The following is a 26081-nucleotide window of genomic DNA, read 5'->3' on the forward strand; positions in this document are numbered from 1 at the left end:
GGATTTATAACAGAATTCAGTTGACAATTTAAACTGCATGAAATAAGACATGTTGATGGCAAATCTATAGAACAAGTAGCTTATGCACAACAAAAATTAAAAGTATATATCATATCAGGATTTGAGAGAGAAGCTCATGATCAGCAGATACAGTCTACCTACACAGGAACTATGCAGTTTTTCTTTTTCTTTTTCTTGGCATTATAATTGTTACCATACTCAGAAGATATTCAAAGAATTGGTCACACACTTTGTCTTTCACACTAACAATTTAAATGTAAAGCTTGGCTTGACTCTACGTTTCATATGCCCGTTTCAATTTACATTTCTTCTGATTAAAAAAAAAAATAGATTCATCAAAGTCCCACTAAAGAAACTCAAGTGTTTTCATTGGGACTAGACATATTAATTTTAACCATAATTAAGCTTTATATTTATGAGGTTTATATTTACACTTAGTGAGTTCCTTAGTAGATCCATGACACTGTAACTGACAGACCTCCTACTGAATAATGTCAGTGGATTTCTATTTATCTAGACAATTCAGAGTTGGAATATAGCTTAAACATTTCTGCCTAAAAGCAGATTTCCAAAGCTCATAAATTAACAATCCCTACTGAATAGAAAAAAATACCTATCATACAGATTACTGCTATGCTATTTATGCCTATAGTAACTTTTGATAAAAATCAATGAAGTTAATAAAGATGACATTTCACATAAGACTACACCTATCCTATGTCTTTTATGTAATTATAAAAAAGGATGCATTGTTTCTTCTCATCATTTACAACATTATACATAAATTATATAATATATATATATATATATATATATAAATTGGTTAAAAGCAAGTGGTCTGAAGGTAGAGTACTGGGGTTCAAACCTCAGGTCCTTCACTTGTTATCTCTATGTAACCTTGGGCAAATTACATAATCTGTCTATGGCACTATTACCTCATCTGAAAATGGTTGGTAATAATGATAATGAAAATGATGATTACGACACCTATACCTTATTGTGAGGATTCAATGACATAATGTATGTAAAACACTTAGTACAATGCCTGGTACGTATTAAGGTCTCAATAGATGTTAAATGTTATAATTATTATGTGTATATTACTGCAAAATGTAGCTATATAAGCCAACCAAGGAATTACAGAAGTTCAATTTCTTATAATAAATTCTGGTGACTATTTGGAAAGAAAAAGAAAAAAGAAAATTAGTCTATTGCCAACCAGTGAACACTAAATAGAAAATGAGCTACGTTTTCTACTAATACAACTATTAGACTGGTATTAATTAAGTGGTACCTGGAAGATGTGTAGCATGACTCAGAGTACTCAAGATCTCTCATGGCTTTTCCATTCTCACACATGGAGATGTTTTTATTAGATTACTTGGTAAGTGATCATCTCAACTCGAAACCTTGACCATATAGGAATGCTGCAAATCAAGGTCCAAATCCCAAGTTATCAACTTGTGAAAATGGAACAGCTTGAAGCCCTGAGTATTACAATAGCAAACTTGATTAAATTATTCCCTAGGTGTAGGAGCTAGACAGCTACTGACGGTCCCTCCACATGTCCACTGTTCTAATTCTTCTCAACAAGCTTGCTTTGACCACATCACATGTTATCTAATTCATACTAATTTTCCACAAGGTCTTCTCTACATCTGGTGTATATTACTTTCATTATCCTAATTTGCTATTAATTACGCCTTTCTCACAATATATAAAATGTACGTGCACTCTTGCAAGAACTGTATTTGACAGATATTCACACTTACTTAACTTTAACAGCTCCACCTAAGGACAAAAGCTATAATATCAAAAATTCTTAAAGTGACTAATTAATATACAGGAGGAAAAAGTAGATTTGCTTAAAATTTTTAATTTGGATGGCATGTGCTATCTATATTAAAAATAATGAAGATTCCATGCCACATTTTTATGGACAATTACATAAAACAGGGCACCCACAAGCATGCAAATTAGCACATGCCTGAAATTACACAAAGTCTGCCTTCTTGTCTGACTTTCACAGAAATTTTTATTATGGCCAGCTTGAGAACTGAGCTGTAGGCCCACGTCATCCTATTGTGTTTATGCAGTGAGGGAATTTATTTAAAGGGTGGAGCCAGAAATATTTATAAAATATTACTTAATGAACAATGATGTTGAGGTATAAACAAACATGTGAAAATATCTATTCATGGGTCTACTCTGTAGAAGACAGGATCTCGGGATACAAAACTGAAAGCCGGTGCCTACATTACACTTTAAAACCCATAAATCCACACATGTGGTGGAGAGATGAGCATTCTGATACATGCAGACACAAGTACAGAAGAGGGAGGGCCACCTAACCTACACTCGAAAGGGCATGGGAAAATTCTTACATAGAAGAATTTTAAGAAGGAATGTGATCAGATTTGTGTGGAGAAGGTTAAGACTGAGGCATAGATTGGAATCTGAGCTAGCAAGGCCCCGTGTTATTATAACCATTTTATCTAGTAAGTATGTTTCAGAGGGTGAACTGTCAAACATCTGGGACTACAACTTCCTGAGAAAAGATAACACTCCCAAGACAGGTGCCCTCACCATCACACGAATAGAACATTACAGATTTTCCCTCACAGAATTCTTTAAAAAGCTCTGAGAACACATCATCTATAAATTTATTAAATATTGATTGATTGGGGGCCTTATGTAATGAGTTGTGCTAGCTCTAAGAAGAAAACAAACATGGAAAAGATATCCTGTCTTCAAAGACCTTGTAATCTAACCAAGAATTAATATTTGATGGAATAATCAATCATCTACTAGGTTACCATAATATCAGTATAGTTATATAGTTGGTCTGTATTTAGATTTTCAGCAGAAATGCATGCATATATGGATTGGTCCACAGTGGTTAAAATATAACTACTTTGGAGCAAATGGTACTTCATTAAACTATGTGTTTGTATAGCTTAAAAATATAAGCAAATAAAATACAAATACATATTTTAGTAATCAAATATGTGTTCATTTTTTGAAGTTATTACTGAAAATGATGGGTTTTATAAGTTACCTAAGACTTAGATAACAAAATAAAATTCCTTTATTTCAGAAGTCCAAAATCCAGAATTTAGAGAAACCAAAGGAAAGAAAGAATAAACTAATCTACTAAATACATAGGCAGGTTGATTTCATGATTATTATACAACATACTAAAGCCACTGAACTCACTGGATCTCAGATACCAGTAGAGACAGGCATTCCTGGTCCAATGACTAAGCTAAATATTTCTAGATTTTATGGAATGCTGTAGACAGGCAGGGAATGTTTGTTTTCTTCTCAAACATCAGAGAGTATTTTGATGCAGAGATTCCATCAAGATCAATCAAGAAATATCTCTAAAAACCTGAAGGTAAGTCTCACTACCATGGCTGCTCCAACATTTCTAAATATTGTTGCCAATTGTTGAATGGGTTTCTCTAAATCAAAACAGCCTCAAAATTATCCTTTGTCCTAAAATCTTGTCCTAAGAAACCTCTAAGACCTAATCAAGTTGTACCTTTGAAGATAACAAAGATTCATTTTCATATGCTTACATGGATGGGGAAACATTTTCATAAAGGGAAAAGCGAGGTCCAAGAGAACAGAATTTCAATAGATAAAACACTATAAGGCCTAAAAAATTAACCATTTGCCTTCTACCACAGAAACCTTTTATTAACTCCCAATTCTAAATTCTAGATTCTCCTTTCATAACATCTAATAATTGTAAGGCTCTAACAGTAAAAATTAAAGCTTGGCACAGTTATAAACCACCAAAAAATGGAGTTCTATGAGGAAAAAAATAATTTCTGCCTTATTTTCTGAGGAATACATTTTGACCGTCCACATAAAACAGTCTTATGTAATACCTGTTTTAATTATGAGTAGATGAAGTAGACGTGAGAAACCTGATGTGCTTACCAACCAAATAAATGACCACATAGTCTCAGAAAAATAACATACCAGCAAATGCGTATGCTAGTGATGTGATACTTATTAGATTGCTAACAATGTCTCCTATAGTCCAAGAAGATCCAATACGTGAAACTAGAGAATGTGTGATTAAAAGAGAAGGACTTAATAAAAGCCAAGTTTTATGAGAAGATGTGGATTTTCTAAAATAGCCAAGTTCTCTACTATCAAAGACTGTGATGGGTTTTTTAAAATACAAGTAGGTTTAAAGACTTTCATTTATGTGAGATCATCAAGGCGTTGTGAGCAAGAATAAAAATAAAATTCAATTCTTTTTCTCACCTTCAGGTCCCCAATGACTCTAATGTGTTGTCATACTGATGAAATCTTTCTGGCTCATTCTCTTTAATACTCAAGTCCAACAATGTGCTGCTCCCACTGGGACCTCCAATTCAACTTTGTTCCCCGGTCCCTCACACACCCTCTTGCTGTCCTCTCTCCTCTCCTTACCCTGCTTAATCTTCATGGCCAAAAATATAACCACTCCCTTGCATACTCCTCGGCTCTCTCGCGCGTTCCTTCTTTGCTTCACTCTACTGGCAGACCGCAACCATGGTTGATTGTAACTCTTCATCTACCCCCACCTGTAAGGTTGAACATGACTGGAAAAAACCACAACCATACTGACTCGTCTCACTTTCTGATGCAACTTAGAGCCTAACTCCATCTCAGGACCATACTGTACTTTCTCACTCTCCCACTCTCCTGGAAGACTACTTCACGTCTTCTTCCCGAACTCTAAACACCACTTCTCCCATTCCGATGGAAGCAAATGCCTTTGCTTTTTACTTCGCTGATAATATTAAAGCAATCAGAAGAGAACTTCCAGTCCTCTCAACCACATCTGCCCAGCATCTGCAAGGAAATAAACAAATGAACTATGCATGTGCTATCTAGAATCAATCCTTTCATCTGTACAATTAATCCCACCCTTTTTGCCCGCTTTGCACTGACGATTCTTTCCTCTTATCTATCTCATTTACTCTATTGGAACACACCCATCAGCATAAAAGCATGCTATTCCTCCCATCTTAAAAGAAACAAAAAGTCTCTCCACTTCTCTTGTCAGCTACTGACCCCCCACCCCTTTTCTTTAGCTCCCCTTGGAGCAAAAATCTGTGAAAGAATAAGCTACACTCTGTCTCCAATTCCTCTCCTCCTTTTCCTCTGAACTGCTGTTGTCATGATCACCAATAGCTTCTACATTGCTAAACCCAATGGTGAGTTCTTAGCCCTCATCTTCTTCAACTAAGAGGAAAGCACTGAAAACACTGTCGTGCCTTTCTCCTTGCCCTGCTTTATTCACTTCACTTCTGGGATGCCACGAGCTCCTGTTTTTCTTCCTTACTGATTAGTCCTTCTCATCTCCTTTGTAAGCCTTCTCTTCTCTCTAACCACTTCATGTTGTAGGGTCCGGAGTGCAGACCTTAGCTCTTTTCTCCTCCTGTGATGATCTCAGCCACCTCATATGACTTTCAAACCCATTCATATGCCAAAGGTGCATTGTTAGATTTCCAGTTCCATGCCCCTCTCCAATTCCAGATGAGTATATACAATACAAATGATTAACTGCTGTTTACACTTAAAAGTAAAATAGGTCTCTCCAGCTCCGCAGGTCCACAACTGAACTCCAACATTTTACACCCAAAAGTTGTTTCCCTTGCCCTACTGATGAAAACTGTATTCTTCTAGTTGTTTGGGCTAATGACTTTGGAGTCGTCTTGGAGCCTTTCTTTCTCAAATGCTAGACATCCAATCTGTCAGTAAATTTTGCAGAATCTGTCTTCTACTACTTCTCAGCAGATCCACTGCTACCACCTTCATTGGAGCCATCATCTCTCACCTGGCTTATTGCAGTGTCCTCTTCTTCCTGCGTTAACCTGTGGCCGCCTACTGTGTAGTCTCAACATAGCAGTTAGAGTATTCCTTTTTATTACTCAGTCAGATCATGTCAGTTATCTGCCCCAAACTCTACAATAGATCCCCATGTCACTTGGAGAAAAAGGCACAGGGTCTTATGCGATTTGACTCTTTTTCTACTGCTCTCCCCCTTGCTCACTCTTCCAGCCATCCTTGCCTTCTCATGGTTTCCTAAAACAACCAGGCTCATTCTTTTCTTGATGCTTTTTTACCTAGCTCTTCTTTCAGTAACGTTCTCCTCCTGGATCAGGGGTTCTCAAAGTACAGCTCTCAAACTGGCAGCATCAGCATCACCTGGGGACTTTGTAGAAAAGCAAATTCTCAGGCCTTGTTGAAGACATACTGAATCAAGAACTCTAGGTGGGGCCCAGCAATCTGTGTTTCAACAAGCCCCCCAGGTAATGCTGTTGCATGATAAAGTTGCGGACCACTGCCCCAGACATCTACATGGTAACTCCTTAGCTTCCTTCAAGTCTTTGTTCAGATGTCACCTTCTGAATGAGGCCCACTCTGCCCACCCTATTTAAAATTGCATTCTTCACTCCTTCCCCAGCACCCTATAATTTCCTGTGCTCTGCTCTCCTTTCCTTTTTCCATTACCCATATAATCCTCTAAAACAGAGGTTCCCAATCCCCGGGCCATGGACCGGTACCGGTCTGTGGCCTGTTAGGAACCCGGCTGCACAGCAGGAGGTGAGTGAGGGGCAAGCGAGCGAAGCTTCATCTGCCGCTCCCCATTGCTCCCCATCGCTCACGCTACCTCCTGAACCATCCCCCCCGCCCCAGTGGAAAAACTGTCTTCCATGAAACCAGTCCCTGGTGCCTAAAAGGTTGGGGTCTGCTGCTCTAAAATACTATAAAATTTACATTTTGTTACTATTGTGTTACTATTTGTTACTATTGTGTATTGTTACATTTTGTGCCGTTGTTTATCTCACCACACTAGACTATAAACTCTATGAGGGTGCTAATCTTTTTGTTTCAGTCACTGACCCGTATAAGTGTCTCAAACAGAACCTGACACTACATAGGTACTCAATATCTATTAACTGGAAGAAGTGGAACTTAATTGGTACAGCCAACAGGAGCTATGCAAAGAAAGCATGCCCAACTAGCAGGCAGGGAGTCCTCTGAGAGGTGGGGGCTGTGGCCCTGAGCACATAATTAACAAGTGTCACCTTATTTCACTGTAAGGGGCGCTGAGGTAGAATGCACATGTATATTAACACTCCTGACACCGGACGCGCTTTACAGAGCAAAGGAACAATCCGGTTAATGTTTCCGAAAGCCTCGGGTACCATGCTGGTGGGGGTGGGAAATGCACTCATTATATTTTCATCTCCTCCTAAATAACAGCTAGGGGTCCTTGACAAAACTCAAGATCAGGGCAGCTGTTTCTGTGGTTCTTACACCTGCCTTCGGATTTCTTGCAAGGGAGAGTGTTGGAGTAGCCTTTTGCCTTTCTATGTATGAGTTTTAAAACGTCCCAAACAAAAGCAAGGTAAGTTAGGAAGGAAAAAAAAATATTGGAAGAAACAATCACTTTTTCAAAGACAGTCCCTCTATGTACCAATCCCAGAGCTAAGTGCTTTTTTTTGACATTGACAGTATGGCCCAAAGTCACGGCTGTAACCTGCTTTTGTTGTGTTACCATGGTAGTGACAAGTATATATGCAACTAACACAGAAACCTCTGCTAAATTGTCGTTTCTGGTACAAATCTATTCTGAAGAAAGTGCACAATTTTGATGAACCCTTAGTCATAGGAACAATGTCAAGAAACGGGACTAAATAAATCAGATCAATTTGCTGCCATTTATACAGATTCAACACAATATGTCTGTCAATGCCTGATGTTGGTCCTTTTATTGCCCTTTAAAATGGTCTCAATGTTAGGCTCTAAAATTGATTAACCTGAGTAAAATCAACTATGCAGAATTAAAAAGAAAAAACCCTCTTTAATCCCCACCACATCAATGATGGTTGCACTAATATCATTCTATACTTTTGGCTCTCAACCATCTAATAGCTTTACTCTAGTACGACAGTAAAAACTGTTAAGGGAAATGAGGAAATAGCATAGGGATTATTGCTGTTAGCATTTAATAGTCCTGATGCTTGTTTGCATTTGCTTGGAATAAGTATCTAAGGAAAAATTAAGTTCTACACTGAGGCTACTATTTGAAATCCCAGAAAAGGCTCCTGGGAATAGTTTGGCTTTTTTGTGACAGTAGTTTTTCTGATGAAGTACACCATTCCCTAATGAAAAAGACCTGGCACTGCTTCATACGATAAAATGTGATCAATGCAAGGAACGTGATGATCAGTTTGGGAATGAGTGTTTTAATAAAAGAAACATGAAACTGGCTGTGCTTTGGCAGGCTATACCCCCAAACCATCATGAGAAGCATCATCCTGGCCCACAGATGATCCCCATCACGCTACAACTGTGCAAGTTCCCACTGACATCACCGACAATGCTGGCATAGAGACAAAGGCACGATCCAAAAGCAGTCACGTTGGATTCTGCTTCTTAAAGTCACATGAAACATAAACCAACTTCCCTGCCTCCCCCCACCCTCCATTATCTACCAGGAATAGATCTGGGGCTCAGCAGAGCTATTCGACATTTACATTTTTAGGCAAGTGCATAAACAGAGAGGGACAATAGCAATTGTGAAGAGGAAAAGGCAAATCTTTAAAAAACAGTGACGCCGTAAAATGTGATAAATGTGAAATAAGGAAGAAGCAAAACGTAGAGTTTGAATGATCTAGGTCTGTCACAGGATCCTCTAACATTTTGACGCTGGAACAATAGATCAGCTAGTTCAAGTAATACTTGCTTTTCACTGTGTTTTATAAAAGATACCAATGCAAGAAGATTTAAACATATTGATAATATTGAAGTTTACGTATCTGTTAATAAAAACAAGTTTACATTACCCGCATAAATGCTTGATGTGTTTTACAGTTAGCCACTCTGCTTGATACTTTTATGCTTCCTGTAATCACATCAGAAGTTCCATTGGAAGAAAAGTAAAATCTCGATGGAGACTCTGCCTTTCGGTTCACATCCAGGCTCATGTTATAAAACAAAACTGCAAACGTGTAGAGAGAATTGCAATTAGTATAATTATCTAAAGGCATTTGTTTTGTTATTTTTAAAGTGATAATAGTCAAAGTTATATAGAATACTGGATATATATTAAATTCTCTTCATTAAATAACTTCCTAAAAACTAACCTGAAATATGAAAGAGGGAACAACTTAAAATACACATTTCAAAAATTATTTTTATAAATTAAAAAAAAAGAGTTATAAACTTTTCTCTAGGTTTCTACTTTTAAAATTAACATCTTTAGTTATTTGCTTAATCCTCCTACATATAAACATTTCACAGCTACACTACCAAAGTTGTTACTAATAATAGAAGTCTCGAGTAAGGTTTCAGATTTCTTCGAGTCCTTTTGTCCGTAGAACGTCTGACTGAGGAAGTACAGGCACCCAAATGTCACTTGTAATAATTTTATCTTGTGTGGTTACAGAACTAATTTCATATATGGTTGGGTTCATTTATTTCCATTTGTTTCCAATTTGAGGGGTTGCTATTTTTCTTTTGATTTTTTTTTTTTTAACGTGAAGTGAACACATGGTTTAAAAGTCAAACCTACATAAACAGCTGACTCACAGACATCTCCTTTCCAGCCCTAGACCCTGATTATTTCCCTTCCTTGTTTTTATTGGTTTCTGGTTGGATCTTCCAGTGTTGATTTATGCAAAAATAAACAAATATTCTCTCAATAAATATTCTGGCAGTTTGGTAAGAACTTATTTCAAATCTGACATGGTAAATGATGTGCTAAAGAAGATCTTCAATAACCAAAAAATTAAGGAAAATTTACAACAACCAAAAAAAATTCCAAGACCGATCTTACCAAGAAAGAGCGAGCTATTTCTTGAATATAAAAGGGTTCTTTGTCGGACTGGTGGTTGTCAGAGGTGAGGGGTGGGGGATGGGTGACGGGATCAAAAGGTACAAAGTTCTAGCTACAAAAAAAGTCATGGGGATGTAACGTACAGCATGGTGACAACAGTTAATCATACCGTATTGCACACTTGAAAGGTGCTAAGAGAGTAGATCTTAAAATTTCTTATCACAAGAAAAAAACATTTACAACTATGTATGACGATGGATGTTAACTAGACTTATTTTGGTGATTATTTTACAATATACACAAATATTGAATCATCTCATGTTTTATACCTGAAACTAATATAATGTTGTTCGTCAGTTATACCTCAATTTAAAAAATTGAAAAATAAAAGGCTTCTTTGCAAAACAAGCTACATCTAGTAGTCCACTGAGAGATCATTCATTATATAGGAGAAATAATTCATAAGTGATATTTAAAATAATTTATATTATTCCTCAAGTGTTCATTTACATTTTAGGAGTATCTTACTCTTCTGGAAGGATATTATCTACTTCAAGGAAACATAAGTATAAAACCTACATCACTCCTACAAACTTCAAATAAATCTTTCAACCTTCCTTTTATTTAGAAAATAAAGTCCAAATCAATTGGCTTCAAAATTACTATAACTGAGGTTCAATGCCTCAGAGATAGAGTTGCAAGTGAAATAGCCATCTACAAATTCATCCCTCTGAGCTCAGACAAGAGCACATGAAACAAGGGAAATAAAAATCCATTCACAGTAAGTGGCAAAATGTCCTGGTTTTATTAAATATGCTTACTACGTGAATTATTTCTCCCAAGCAGTCATTTTATGACAACTATAAAGCATGTTTTGTAACAATGCTGATTATTTATGATTTTCATATATTTGTTTTCAATCATTTAAAGAAATATTTGGTCACAATGGAATCGGTAGTACGACAAATACTGATTTTCCATAAAGGGAAATAGTTCTCTCTATTTAACGTGTGTCTCTCAGATAATCATCAGCTTGTCTGTGTCACTGTGTTACTAGGGTCATGCTCTCCAACTGCTACTTCTTCCATCAATAACCGGATGAAGGTCTTGCCCACTGGCCTATCACTGCACCTTTAATGAGGACTTCTGCAGAGTACCATTAAAAATGAATCTTATCTATGATATCTGTAAGAAAAGAATCTAAAAAAGAATGAATATATGTATAACTGAATCATTTTGCTGTACACCTGAAACTAATACAACACTGTAAATCAACTATACTCCAATAAAATTAAAATTGTAAAAAAATGAATCTGATCTAAAATAGAAATACCAGGCTCATTCTCTACTTCTTATTACAGGCTAATTCAGACTGAGGCCTCTGCTACATATCTATAGCTTGGTTCAATAAGTATCTGCTACCCTTCATGATGTTTAGATGACACCCAGCAGGGTCATGGGAACAAACAACTCTTGATAGGCCTTGCGGGGCTCAGGAAGTATATGAATTATTAATGTCCAAATGGTAAACTCCGTTATGCTTCTCTTCTACCATGGGCTAGTTTCATTAGTAGTTATTCTAATATTAGCTTAAATATAACATAATTAGGAACATTAACCTGCTAGAAAAATGTGTAATGATTATGAAGTCACATATACGTTATTTGAGATCAACCACAATGTCAGATGAGCCATATCAAAGATACTTTCTCCAGAGCAGATCACTGAGAGTTGCCTATGTACAGGCAAATGGGCATGGCTCTTAGGAGCCGATAGTCATAGTAAATCCTTAAGAGATGTGTGTTATTTACGGAAATTAGAATCAGGGTCTAGACCCCAGATAAGCTTCTTCAATTACTCAAAGAGGACAGAATAAGAAAAAAAGAATCTTCCCCCTCTCAGGCCTCCAACTTAAGCCAGCTCAAGACTTCAGTGAGCCTCGTAAAACAGGAGGAGCTGTGGTGATGTTCTTTTTATTCCAAAGAGATCTTACAGATCAAGCTCAATTAGTTTACCTTAAATAACATAGCAAGTGATACTCTTGCTCTACTTCCTGCCATAATCTCTAAACAACTAGAGCCTTAATGTGTCCAACTCATTGGTTAGAACAAAGCGAGAATCCGGAAGATGAAGAGGAAAGGTTATCAGGTGGCTGCTCTCTCCTGCCCTAAAATCCCCTCCATGGTGAAATAGAGAGAGAGCTCGAAAGACGACCAAGAGATTTATGAGGGAAGTGCACATTCTATCAGGCATTAATTTGTTAAGGGCACCCTTACCGATATAACCTGGAACCTCTTTGCCCTTATATGAGAAACAGAGTGTTAGATCCATGCACACAGAAGGCAATTCATTTTCAATACAGTTAAAATTTGTTCTATTTACTGACTCAGGATGGTTTAAAGAAGCTTCGACAATCACTACAGGTCTCGTCCTAAGAAGGAAATAAAATTAGCAATATTAATTGCAGAATTATTTTTCCTCAAGATGACAGTTAACATTTGTTTTGTCAGTTTCCACTGATCAAGTAATTTCATGAAACTGTTTAATAATATGTATATACATATACCCAATTACATTTCCATGTATGAATCAAAAGAAATTTTCATTTAAACTTCTAAAAATATTGACTTTGATGATTTATGTGTATGTCTAGGTAAGGTGGGAAAAATATCCTAAAGTTCAATAATTAAATTTCAGAGTATCAAAAGGAGTGTTATGAGGTCACCACCCTGCTGATTTTAAAAACTGCCTCCCATCATTTAAATTAAGCCCAACTGTCATTAAGCAGTGAAATGTATCAACCTTACCTTAGCAGCACAGCAGAATCAGACCGAAAAGCACCAACTGCTACATCTGGAGGATAAAAAACAACACAGATTAATGATCATCATTAGTCAAAGAGAATTACTTTCAGCCATAAATACTTAACTACATATCACCTTTCGACTATATCAAAACACTATTTACAGAAAATTAATTAGAAGAGGTATGCTTACATCTTAAGATTCATTTCACATATGTCTGAATCTGCTCATTTACAATGACATTCATTCATAGATATAAACATATGATATAAAGACAGCCTTGCTGAAACAAGATTCAATTTTTGGACTATAAACATTCACCCAGAAATCTCTTTTTAAATTACCAAAGAAACCCCTCTTTCTTTTCATCATTGTGTGTTTGACTTATTTTCATGAATGCTTTTAATTTTTTTTGGAACAAGGAATAAAGTGTTAAGTAACTAACAGTTTAAAGCTCAGGAATTACTTGATTATTTCTGACCCATCCTTGAATTCAAAAGAGCTTTAAAAATGAAGGAAAAAACTCATTAGTAAATTAGAACTTTTCTCTACCAGTTTTATGTACTTCACAATAAAGCAGCATACACAACAGAGTTCATTTCAATTTATAAAATATGGTAAATTTTATACTCACCTACATATCCATTATTATCTGCATCAATTTGTCCAGATATAGACTGTCCAAACATACTTAATGATTTGCTGATTTGACGCCCTTCAATTCTCTGAAAAATAATAAAGTTGAGTGGGAAACAGGATTTGAACACGTAATATCCCAGAGAAACAATGATTTAGTTAAATAATGAGTCCTGGTACATGCCCTGGCACATTATTAACAAATGCATTGTAGTTAAGTCAAATACATGTGTCTAAGAGAAAGAGTAGTTTCCAGCTTGAAGTGGGAAGTTGACATCTATTTTGTGACAAGAAAAAAATCACTTTCTTTACATTGTGAGCAAAGGGAAAATTATGTAGTAAAGATCTCCTAGAACAGTCCTGACACTCTCTCCCCAGTCTTTTTTCAGGCTCTGTGTTTATTTCCCTGAGCAACATGAGTAACCAAACAAATAATAAGAAAATAAGACATCTACGATCACTTAGTGGAGCCTACTACTTAGGTTTATAATAACCACCTCATTTAGCCAGATTGCTTCCTAGTATTTGACAAGGACAACTCAAGTCTGATATGTGCTTCCTATCCCATGTGTTTAATTTCATGTCCAGATACTGATTTATAAGTATCAGGGTTGTCCATTCTAAGAGAATCAGTATTCTTTACTAGACAAGTATATATCTTTCACGTTATACAGAGAACAATTTACCTATTTTTGCCTAATCAAAAATAACAGTGTTAGCTAATGTTTCCCTAAGAGTACCTTTGGAAAAACTTCTCTTCTCCGCACGTGTATGTAGTTTTTTTCTATGCAATGAAATGCCCTGATCTTTCAAAATGTGAAAGTAAAGTCAGAGTTAGATCAGGGAACTTTCTCATCTTACTCTCTGCACTAAAAGGAACACAGAGTATCACATGAGTCTTTGCTCTCCCTGTGCAATCTCCGTGGAACATGGGGCTTTAGCCATAGGGCAAGACACAGTTAATCAAATCCAAATGGGCTTATCTGGAATACTATGGGTATTACCTCAGAACATAAATTTGATGAAATGCAGAGAGAATGTCTTTAATAGGTTAAATACAAGCTAGAATGGAAGTGAACCAGAACTCTTATTTATGAAAAACAAAATGGTTTCAAAGAGTTATTAATGACCTTAAAAATGAGGCCATCTACTGTTATTGTAAGAAAATGGTGAAAGAGTATTAAGTATTTGAAAGACCAAATTAAAAAAAATAAGTCCACATTAACGCTGGAAGTTTTAAGACGGATTTTATTACCAATGCTTCTTTTGAAAGTATTAACAGAATAGTATTATCCTACCTGTGAGAAGGCTGACGAGATCCCATCTGCTCGGCCATTGTAAATATAAATAGCACCTCGCAAGTCATCTTCCTGTGGAGCTCCAATAGCAACATCTATTCAAGAATTTAAATGACAGAAAATAAATTCTTAATGCAAAGAATGCAACTCTGAAAACTAACCTTCATGCTCTTTAATTAATGTCACATAAGAAAACTCCCTATCAAAAAACACTTTTCTGGGCTTCCCTGGTGGCGCAGTGGTTGAGAGTTCGCCTGCCGAGGCGGGGGACACGGGTTCGTGCCCCGGTCCGGGAAGATCCCACATGCCGTGGAGCGGCTGGGCCCGTGAGCCATGGCTGCTGAGCCTGCGCGTCCGGAGCCTGTGCTCCGCAACAGGAGAGGCCACAACAGTGAGAGGCCCGCGTGCCGCAAAAACAAAAACCAAAACAAAGACACTTTTCTCACTGGACAGAAAAAAATTATAAAATACTGTTACTGTCATAACAATGTAGTGGATTGTACAGGTAAGTCTGTGTGTGGAAGAAGCTTAGAGTCTTAGGGTCTTAGAGACAGGCTAACAGAATGGTTAAGGACACAGGTCCTACAGCCAGATGGCCAGGCCTGACCCCAGCACTGCCCTCGTGCCCAGCTGTGCTATGCTGGGCCCATTTCTTTTTTTTTTTTTTTTTTTTTTTTTTTTTTTTAAAATTTATTTATTTATTTATTTTTGGCTGTGTTGGGTCATCGTTTCTGTGTGAGGGCTTTCTCCAGTTGCGGCGAGCGGGGGCCACTCTCCATCGCGGTACGCGGGCCTCTCACTATCGCCACCTCTCTTGTTGCGGAGCACAGGCTCCAGACACGCAGGCTCAGTAGTTGTGGCTCACGGGCCCAGTTGCTCCGTGGCATGCGGGATCCTCCCAGACCAGGGCTCGAACCCGTGTCCCCTGCATTGGCAGGCAGACTCTCAACCACTGTGCCACCAGGGAAGCCCTGGGCCCATTTCTTAATCTCTCTGTATCTCAGTTCCCTCACCTCAGCACAGGATTGTAAGAGAACTCATCCTCGGCATAGAAAGATGTAACTCATGTGAAGTGCTTAGAGCAGTGTGTAGCACATAATAAGTTATTATCACTATAAATACTATTACCACAAGAACTCTTAGTTTGAGCTCTAGGTTTTACTTTATTTGCAAAATGACTTCTGAATTAATTCCTGTTCCAATGAAAGTAATTAAAGTATCTGTTAAGGGTATGTTTTCACATAAGAAAACCAAGAGAAAATAGAAACTATGAATAACATGGTTGCTTAAGTGCTATAAATACAAAGTACATATAGTACTGAATTATTAAGAAGGCCCAGATCAATTTAATTCCAAGCAGAAGATACTGAAGTATATTCGGTCTTTGGCTAGCTTATATATAGATCCAAACTCTTACTTCCTAAGATGACACTTGGATCTATTATATAATATCCTAAAGTTCTAGCTATCATTATAGAAATAAGGAGAATACACGTTAATAATAATGTTTTTCCATGCCTATGCAACACCATCGGGACAAAACACAGAGAATAAACAGAGATATCTGACAACTGTTTTTACTTTCCATTTGAACATTTACTACACTGTTAGCATAAACCATAACAATTATCATTAGTATGATCATAATAATCTTAACATCAGCTAGTATTTATATACTGCTTACAATGCAGGCACTGCACTAGAGGCTTTACATACGTTATTCATGTTATTCTCACATAACCCACTGTAACCCGTGTAACTCTCACAACAGCTCTATCAAATTCTTTTTGATCCTCGCTTTTTATAGATGAGGAAACTGAGGCACAGAATGTAACTCACTCAAAGTCACCGAGCCAGGATGTGGTAGAGTTGGGATTTAAACCCCGCAGTCTGGCTCCACAACCTTTGCTCTCCATCACCATGTTCTATAAAATCATCAACAATAAAGTTGTGACCAACATTCTCCCCTCTTAGCACATGTTCCTCTTCTGTGTGAAAGAAGTGCTCAATAAATGATTTGATAATATATAAGCATTTCAGAAGCACATAAAATAATATAGTTTACAGCTGCAGAACTTTATTACGGTTCTGCTAAAAAAAATATTCAAACATATAGTCTAAAAGTCAGATGACAGGGCTCAACATAAAAAAACAAAAATAAGTGGTCTTGCCAAAAGCATTTTATGGCTAAAATGCTATCATCTGTCTGTCTGGTCACATTGGTTGAATAGGTTTGTCTATTACCTATTTAACTTTCTCATACTTTTGATGAAATTTTTATGCTGGACTCCTGCCAAATTGATTGATTATCTTCTTAGAAAATGGCTTGTTTTGCTTTTCTAAGGACACAGGAAATATATTCTAATTTTTTTCTTTTGAAGAATAAAAAAATGATGTCGTGAACGCCAAAATTACCGAAGTCCACTATGCAAAACACCACAAAGCTGTGCATAGTAAAAGGACATTAAGTCTGATTTGCATCTAAGACTGGAGAAGGAAGGAAAAAGAACAGGTGGGTTTTTCATCTCTTTTCTACACAATCCCACACACTCTGGCATGAACGTGAAGTAACTTCACTCATATCCCAGCAAAACAAACTAAGTTAGAAGATGGGGAAAAGGAATAGGGAATCACATAATGAAAAATTAAACATAGATGCCCTGCTGGCTCACCCAGGCAGATAGAGTGAGATGGTGGAATTAAAGACCTCAGTGAAGAGCTAGAACACACTGAGCCTACTTCCAAATCAGCATGGTCTTGGCTAATATCTAAAATGTAGAAAACACATAGCCATGGGCAAAGCAGAAATGCTATTGAGCCATAAAAAAGAAGGAAATCCTGTCATATGCAACAACCATCTGTGTATGTGCACAAGAGAAATGAAAAATCATTCTCAAATATTTTAATACATTCAAAATAGTGAATACTCTTCCCTGGGTGTGTCAATTAAAAGAGGATGTAGAAGGAATTATAAGTAAACAAAATAAGTATTTTACTAAATGATGATTTTGTTTTTAAAAGAAAGAATTTTACTATTTTATATAATATATATGAAATATCAAGGTGCAAAAACATGGTTTTTTTCACAGATATTTATTAGGTTGGGTCTAAATTTACCACTTATATAATGTTTATTTTTTCATGTCTTAATCTTATATTCCATTCGATTGTAAAACTATAAAAAGGAGTGCCACTATTTCCTTCATTTACATTCATTATGGCACATCCTCTATACCTGGCATGGTACAACTGACAAAAAATAAGTCCTCAATAAATATCACAGAATTGCTGATTACTTGTGAAATGTAACATCATAATAACATTTTTTAGATATTTTAATGTAAAATTTTATGTGTAATCATAACCATAGGAATATATATGTATACTTTTTATCTCCTTTTGTTTTAAAAATAGTAAAATAAATCCAGAAATGGTAATATTTGTATACCAAATTACACTATCTTACATTCAAGAAGGCTCACTGGAAGCATATATTCAATAACCAACTAGCTTGCTCCTTGTAGAATAACATTTTATACATTTAAAGTAGAATGAAGCATTTAGGCATAAGAAGATATTAAGAAAGTGAGAATTTACAGTACTCCCTCACTTATGTCCAATATCCAAGTAAATTTTGACCTACTTTTACCATATACCAATTGCCAATGACCATATCTAGAAGACAATTCTGAGCCCTGAAAATATCGAATACTTATTTGCTGAACTTGAGGAATTATACACTCTGCCTTCAAACCCATTCATCATTTTAGGCACAGTTTTAATAGACTTAGTTACTACTTAGAACTAGACTGAACAAAAAGCAAATTTTAAGAGGGAAGGCTGGTAGAGACAGATACTTCAACAGCAGGACTGCTATCTAGGCAACAGTCACAGTTCTGATGAGACCACCTATTCCATTATTGAAACGCACCCCTATCGAGTGGTAAATATCCACTGTCCTTGAGTCTGCCAGTTGCCCCCTTACCACCGCTCAGGACTCTCTCCTGGGATCCCCAAATCTTCCCACAACAGAGCAGCTGAACAAGGAAAGCCTGGCACAGCAAGGGGGCTTTCAGAGCCCGGCTCCAGCTCTGTGGCCAGCCTCTGCTGGGTTTTGTCAGTGTCTTTACTACACTGATAGTTAAATACTGTTATCCAGTGAGTCTATGATGCACATTTTTTTCCACATTTTCACATTCCTGAAATCAGGGTCCTTCTTAAAATAGAAAAAAAGTGAGTCGCAGTTTAAGAGGCACCATTTTTTCAGGGGCATATAAAATAATGACTTATAATAAAACAACTTATAATCAATGGTGCCTTAGAAGCAATGAAATAAGGTGTGTTGAGTATCATTCTTTATTAACAGTAGTAAGAATCAACAGCTGGCAACTGAGAAGAAATCAGGGATAACACTAAAGAAAAAAACTTAGCATACCAGTCTGCCTCCATTTTCTATAGAAAGACAAACAACATAAAACTCCAATTATATTCTTTTCCATGTGCCACTTTAAAAGTGGAAATCATGTACCCAATTGGATACTTTTAATTACCTTCAAAGCCATCATTATCAATGTCGCCAAGATTGACTATGGATTCCCCAAATCTTGCAGCATATTTGTCACTTCCAATGAGCTCTATTTCCATTTCATTCATTACTGCTCCCTAGATAGAAAGGGGGAGAAAGGTGTCATTATAACACAGCTTCACGCATGATTTACTGTTGTAATTGGGTATGGATTTTTTCTTAATGCTTCAAACAGGTTGGACAAACTACAGCCTCAGCTTTAGTACACACATCTCAGTTCAATTCAATAAATATTTGTCAAGTGTGTCAACACGTATAATAGTATGATTAGAGCTCAGAGGACAAAAAAAAAATTGTCAAACTCATGACCCCTAGCTTTGAAAATCCAATAAATCATTTTGATAATTCAATTTAGCAAATATTTAGTGAGTTCCTAGCAAAGGCAGTGCACTGTGCAAAGACTGAATGGGTGAAAGGGGACAAGGCAGTGTGTGTATAAGACACTCCCTTTCCTGAAGAAGCCCCCAGTTACAGAAAAGGCATAGTCCAAGCATGTAAATGACTTAGAAGTACAGACTGCTTTGCAATACTGACAAGCAAGGAGAGCATATCTAACTGTGAGAGCCAGCAGAGATTTCAAAAAAGGAGGTAGCGGTCAAGGTGGCTACTGAAGGATGGGCAAAGTTTTGATATACAGAGAAAATAATCAGCAAAACACAAATTGCAAAGAATTTGGCTATAATCAACAGTATGTGCAATGAATGAGGCCGAAAAAAGTCAGACTGCAGTCTTATGCGGTGGGACTTTGAAGGCTGGGAGAAATTTACTCTCAATTTGGAAAACAAGACAGAGCCCCTGAAGGTTTCTGAGTTGAGGAGTGACACGACTGAAGCTGGTCTTGGTGATCTTTTTCCAGCAGCACCGAAGCACGGATTGGTCAACTGTTGTCTCTGAAGTTGGAAGATGAGTTATTACAATTAACACTCAATAATGTTTCAACAGGAGCTGTTGCAGTAACAGCTGCCAGACCTCTTTCCAAACTCTGATCACGTCACTCCCTTGTATTAAAAACAAAACCAAAAACAAACCCCGTGCACTACTCATCATAGATCCTTCCCGCTTCTCAAACAAGTCTGTTCATTCCCGTAGCACACACATTCTTCCCCTTGTGAAGTGCCCTTCGCCTTTTATTTTCCAACTAAAAAATTCCTATACTTGTTTTGCTCCTAGAGAAATGCCTAATTTAAAGAGCAGAAAGCAGAAGAGGCGAGGACGAGAAGGTGCAGACCTAAAACAACACAAAGGCACTGAAGTTCCAGGGGAAGAGCTTCAAGAAGTGGTGATCACTATTCTTCAAGTATTCTCCAGGCACAGAATGGTGACCAAGAGTTCACTGGGGACCCCTGAGAGCTATTTTAGCAGAAGTAGGTGGAAGCCAGATTCATTCAAGTATCATTCTTTCTTGAGTTCATGCAGAAACAATTACTGAGCACCAACTTGTCCAGGACTCTTTCAAGTCCTGAGGAAACAGTAGTAAATAAAACAGATGATTTCTCTCCACACGGTGTCTACACTCCAATGGAAGAACCGACAAACAACAGCAAACCAAACCAATAAATATATAATATAATGTCAGGTAGTGGTTAGTGTCTTCTTAAAGTTAAGAAACAGGAAGTTGGAAGGCAACAAAAGAAGAATAACTTATGCAAGAGGTTTTAAAAGCTGAAATCAATTATAAAATTAACCCCAGTATTCAACAGCGATGCCCTCTCTTGAGTGATGTAGAAGTGAGGGGCGAACAAGAGGATAGTCGAATGGGTAGATCTCCTCCCTTGCCCGCTAAGCAAAGGCTATTCACTTTTATGTTTTTCATATTGGGATTGCTTAAGAGTTCAGTGGGAAAAACGTTTCTATTATTGCCTTACTTTAGGTATATATGCTACTGTTTAAACTGTTCTCAAAAACTTTAGTTTAAAGAGAAAGAAAAGTATGCAGCTAGCATAAGGAAGACCATTTATGGATAGGAAAATGTGAAATATCTATATAAGACAGAGTAATGCCTGATTTCACTACTAATGAGATATGAACGATCACTTCATAGATGATATGCTTTTACTATTAAAATTAAGGTTTAAACAGTCTAGGAAATCCCAGCACGAGAATAACTTTCCTGCTCTATATTTGGAACATTAAGAATCTCCCAGCTTTGTAAGACTGAGTATTTTCTCTCTTAAATTGTAAAGAGTTTAGCCAGGTGCTTAATGTAAATACGTACTAAATGCTCCGAAACAACTGATTTAAAAAAATACCTTCTGGAAACAGATTTTACTTTGTTAAATCCTAAATGAAAATGCTGTGACTTAAGAAATGAACCAATTTTCTCACAAACCTGTTCTTGCTCTTAAATCAAAGAAACAGGCCAAGAAGACCCCATTAAGGCCCTATCAATTATTTCTTTTGATTTGATGCCAGGAAGATAGACTGTCAAGATAAGGCCAGCAGAACTCTTTAAATTGAATTGTCAAGTGGTCAGTTTCTATTCCAAAACACCCCCCAGAATTGAAAACTCAACCATAAGCAAGTAAACACCTATTTCTACAACTACTGTATCTACTTTGGAATAAACTATGGCAATTTTACATTCTTATCAGGAATATAATCTATATAAGTTGTGCAAATTAACATCTTATCAAAACATATCTTGTTTCCAATTGTTTTCAAATCAAGAAATTAAAAACATTTCATACTTTATCTTCCACTTCTAGTAGTGTTTTTTGTTTTTTGGGGGGTTTTTTTTGCAGCACGCGGGCCTCTCACTGTCGTGGCCTCTCCCATTGCGGAGCACAGGCTCCGGACGCGCAGGCTCAGCGGCCATGGCTCAAGGGCATAGCCGCTCCGCGGCATGTGGGATCCTCCCGGACCGGGGCACGAACCCGTGTCCCCTGCATCGGCAGGCGGACTCCTAACCACTGCACCACCAGGGAAGCCCTCTAGTAGTGTTTTATAATTACCAAATTACATAGGGACATTCACCATCAAACCAATAGGACATTCACATTTTTAGGGCTATATAAAAATCATTCTTTCAAATTAGAGTTGCATCAATAATAAAACTGGAAGAAACTTCAACTACTTGAGTGAACACATACAAGCTGTGCATAGAGAAACTCCAGACAATTGATCTCATACTTTCGAGATATCAAAATGGGACAGTGGGGCTTCCCCGGTGGCACAGTGATTGAGAATCCGCCTGCCAATGCAGGGGAAACGGGTTCGAGCCCTAGTCCGGGAAGATCCCACATACCGCAGAGCAACTAAGCTCGTGTGCCACAACTACTGAGCCTGTGTTCTAGAGCCCATGAGCCACAATGAGAGAAGCCACTGCAATGAGAAGCCCGCACACCGCAACCAAGAGTAGCCCCCGCTCGCCGCAACTAGAGAAAGCCCGTGTGCAGCAACGAAGACCCAACACAGCCAAAAACAAATAAATAAATAAATAAAAATTTTTTTAAAAAATGGGACAGTGGCCCATTCATCATCATATTCCATTTCATTTCTAAAGCATCAGTACAATACCACAATTTTTACTTTCATCAGTAAAATAAGCCTAAAAATCTATAGTCTCAGAACTTTGGAATAAGAAAAGCATCAGTTTCAATCAAAATCCCATACATGGCTTCCAACTTGCAGCCAATCAGACTTACAGTGCCAGAGTTGATGTATACAAACACTCTTCCTTCCTCCCTGACGGTGCTCTGCACGGGAGCTCCCACAAGTAGGTCTGAGAAGCCATCTGCGTTGAGGTCCACCGCACAGATAGAAGCTCCGAAATAAGACCCAAGCTGCTCCAAGGCAAACCAGATCCAGTCATTGAGAAAAAAGCAGAATTACTCACCAAAGCCCTCAGTGATACCGAAGGTAGAGACATATTACCTTTTTACCTTTCATCTCATGTAAGATATTTAGTTCTTTTGCATCAATGCTGAATATGTATGCCTGCAATGGGGAAAAGAATTCGGAAAAGTCAGACTGCTATCACATTAAAAATGTTTCAGTCAATGAAAACATTAATTTTCATAACTTGTAATTGCGCAAATATATTTTTGAAAAATCACTTTCAGAGTCATACAAAAGGTTTAGGGAACCAAGTTCACATTAAGATGCCTTCCTTGAAAAACTACCTTCTCAGGAACAATCTTACTGTTTCCTTAGAGAGCACAGAAAATACATATAGCTGCTTCACTTCCTTGTACAGCAGAAACTAACACAACATTGTAAAGCAATTATACTCCAATTAAAAGAAAAAAAAAAGAAAATGTTGTTTGTCTCAATCTTCAAAGTCATGTTCATGCAGCAATGTAACAAAAACTAGAACGAGAAATAACATTTTGTTCTTTCTGGTCCTACCACAATTGTACCAGGAATGTAGCTGCCTTCATTTGCCTTCAGCTATAAACTTATTAACCAATAAATGTATTCCTTGGACATCTTGAGACAATTCTATCTCAGAAACAATTACTCATAGGAAAGAAGAGCCTCATTTGATTTACGTAGTCTTCCTGAAAGCTTTCCTGCTCAATTTTGTCTAAAAGCCATACGACTTTCGCCCGTTTTACCACTAAATGCAGCATACTTCTCATCATTTCCAGCTTCATTGCTTAGAATTTTTGCAGTTCCTCCTGTAATATCTTATTCTCTCATGCAATCCATATGAACCTTTTAGAAGAAATAAATATAAAAATGTAACTCTTACTTTACCAATCTGTTCATGTTGAGGGGCTCCTCCAACTACTTCGGTAGTGTGCCGACTCCGAAAATGACCGGCTCCAACTGAGTATCCTTCAAGAAAATGGAGACAAGTATGAGAATCATCATTCGCAATGGATAAAATTCATTATCATAAATCCACTTATAGAATGGATCATAAATCCATTCATAATTAAATGAGACTGAATTCAAAATGACTACAGTAAATAGAGTTTTAAGAATATTTAGAATAGCAATACTCAAAATTGGTTTTTATATGCTTTAAGCAATTATTAATCTGTGTGTTAATATGGCTTATATGTTTAAGTCTTAGAAACTAAAGATAGCACCTTTACATGTGGTTTGTTAGTCTCTGTATATTAGGACATGGTAGTTTCTACGATTACAACAGAAATATTTTAGCGTATATAAAATATAACATTTTGAACTTTAAGTAAAAAAAAAAAAGGCTTCTTAAACTTCAACTTTTCTTGCCCTGAAACCTTCCTATTGTGATAAAACTGTATGATTACACAAAAAGTAAAATATTCTTATTTTATTATGTAATAAAAGGCATAATACTAAGTTACATTTTTAAAACAATGTTTCAAGATATCCTTCAACCATAAACAAGTAAATGCTGAACTGTAAATGAATTCCCTCCGTTTTAAAATAAATTCCTTCTGTATGAATGGGGGGAATTCACTTCAAATGTGAACAGCCTATACTCAGAAATAATTACAATAAGAATGATAAAAATAGTTATGCTCTGGGAAATATTCTAAGAACTTATGAGGCAAAGGTCAATGGGCCGTTTTTAGACCCACATTCTTCATAATGTTACCCATTGTCTAGAATGCTGTCCGCAGTCCCACTGGCTTTCAGTTGGTCCTTGAAGAAACTATACTTACTCATCCATTCATGATTAAATGAGTTATTTCATGTAGAGTGCTTACAAAAGTTCCTAGGAGATGACAGGCACTCAATAGATGCTATCTTTATAATAACAAGTTGACTGCATAAAGATATAAGCTTATAAGTGACTTACTGCAAAAAGAGGAAGCTAAACCAGAAGTTCCAATCTAAGAATTATATATTGATAATAGTTACATACGTAAAATATTAAGTTAACTGAAGTTTCAGAGACTATATCCTTAAAAAGGGGGTTTCTGAAATGGATTTTTAATTACTACTGGCCATTTAGATCTTTCTTTTTTTTTTTTTTTTTTTTTTGCGGTACGCGGCCCTCTCACTGTTGTGGCCTCTCCCATTGTGGAGCACAGGCTCCGGACACGCAGGCTCAGCGGCCATGGCTCACGGGCCCAGCTGCTCCACGGCATGTGGGATCTCCCCGGACCAGGGAACGAACCTGTGTCCCTTGCATCGGCAGGCGGACTCTCAACCACTGCGCCACCAGGGAAACCCCATTTTGATCATTTGAAGATATAATTTCCCTTATTTATAATTACTAGTATCTGTAAGGCAGAGATAATTCGAGTTTGTCCATTTTTATAATACCTAAATAACTTCCGAATTTCACTTGATTGTGTTTGTCTAAAAAAGCTTTGTATTTATTTGTAGTTATATTGTAGACGAAAAGAGAGCCGGTCCAATAGGATGATCCTGGAGCTCCCATTACAATTAAGTCCTGTAAGAAAAAAAAAATTATCATCATTTAAAAGTTTAATCTCACCACCCAAAACCTCCTCCAGATACACACTTTAAGTCAATAGTGACAAAAATACATTTTTATAAATTTCTGAAATGTAAGCATTTTATGAGTTTAAAAACACATCAGGGCTTCCCTGGTGGCGCAGTGGTTGAGAGTCCGCCTGCCGATGCAGGCGACGCGGGTTCGTGCCCCGGTCCGGGAGGGTCCCGCATGCTGCGGAGCGGCTGGGCCTGTGAGCCATGGCCGCTGGGCCTGCGTGTCCGGAGCCTGTGCTCCGTGACGGGAGAGGCCGCAGCGGTGAGAGGCCCGCGTACCACACACACACACAAAAAAAAAAAAAAAAAAAAAAAAAAAAAAAAAAAAACACATCAAAAAAGCCAGAGAAGCTAGCTAATGAATTTTCACCTAAAATGAGAATTTCAGAGAAGAAACACTGAAACTCTCACTTCATGCTCATCAGCGGATTTTAAAATCAAAGGTAGAATCACTGAACACTAGAGTAAGCTTTGGGGAGAAAGGCAATGTG

The 26081-nt window shown here is 37.2% G+C and overlaps 1 protein-coding gene across 4 annotated transcripts in view; it reads right to left on the minus strand.

Moving 5' to 3' along the window:
* ITGA4 (integrin subunit alpha 4) overlaps positions 1-26081 on the minus strand; it is an 89460-nt gene that overhangs the window by 34267 nt on the left and 29112 nt on the right. The window contains exons 6-16 of one of the 4 annotated variants that reach the window (XM_032636528.1): positions 25402-25531; positions 23891-23976; positions 23071-23133; positions 22842-22979; positions 19163-19274; positions 14613-14707; positions 13313-13403; positions 12682-12727; positions 12261-12305; positions 12151-12175; positions 8888-9037 (exon numbers count right to left, since the gene is read on the minus strand). In XM_032636528.1, coding sequence (XP_032492419.1) covers positions 9020-9037; positions 12151-12175; positions 12261-12305; positions 12682-12727; positions 13313-13403; positions 14613-14707; positions 19163-19274; positions 22842-22979; positions 23071-23133; positions 23891-23976; positions 25402-25531 — 849 coding nt within the window. In that variant the 3' untranslated portion in view covers positions 8888-9019. Of the gene's footprint in view, positions 1-8882; positions 9038-12150; positions 12306-12681; positions 12728-13312; positions 13404-14612; positions 14708-19162; positions 19275-22841; positions 22980-23070; positions 23134-23890; positions 23977-25401; positions 25532-26081 lie in introns of those variants that run through there. The other 3 variants (XM_032636527.1, XM_032636529.1, XR_004350617.1) reach the window with 3 other exon arrangements.

This window comes from Phocoena sinus, chromosome 7 (genome assembly GCF_008692025.1).
Source record: "Phocoena sinus isolate mPhoSin1 chromosome 7, mPhoSin1.pri, whole genome shotgun sequence".
Lineage (NCBI taxonomy): Eukaryota > Metazoa > Chordata > Mammalia > Artiodactyla > Phocoenidae > Phocoena > Phocoena sinus.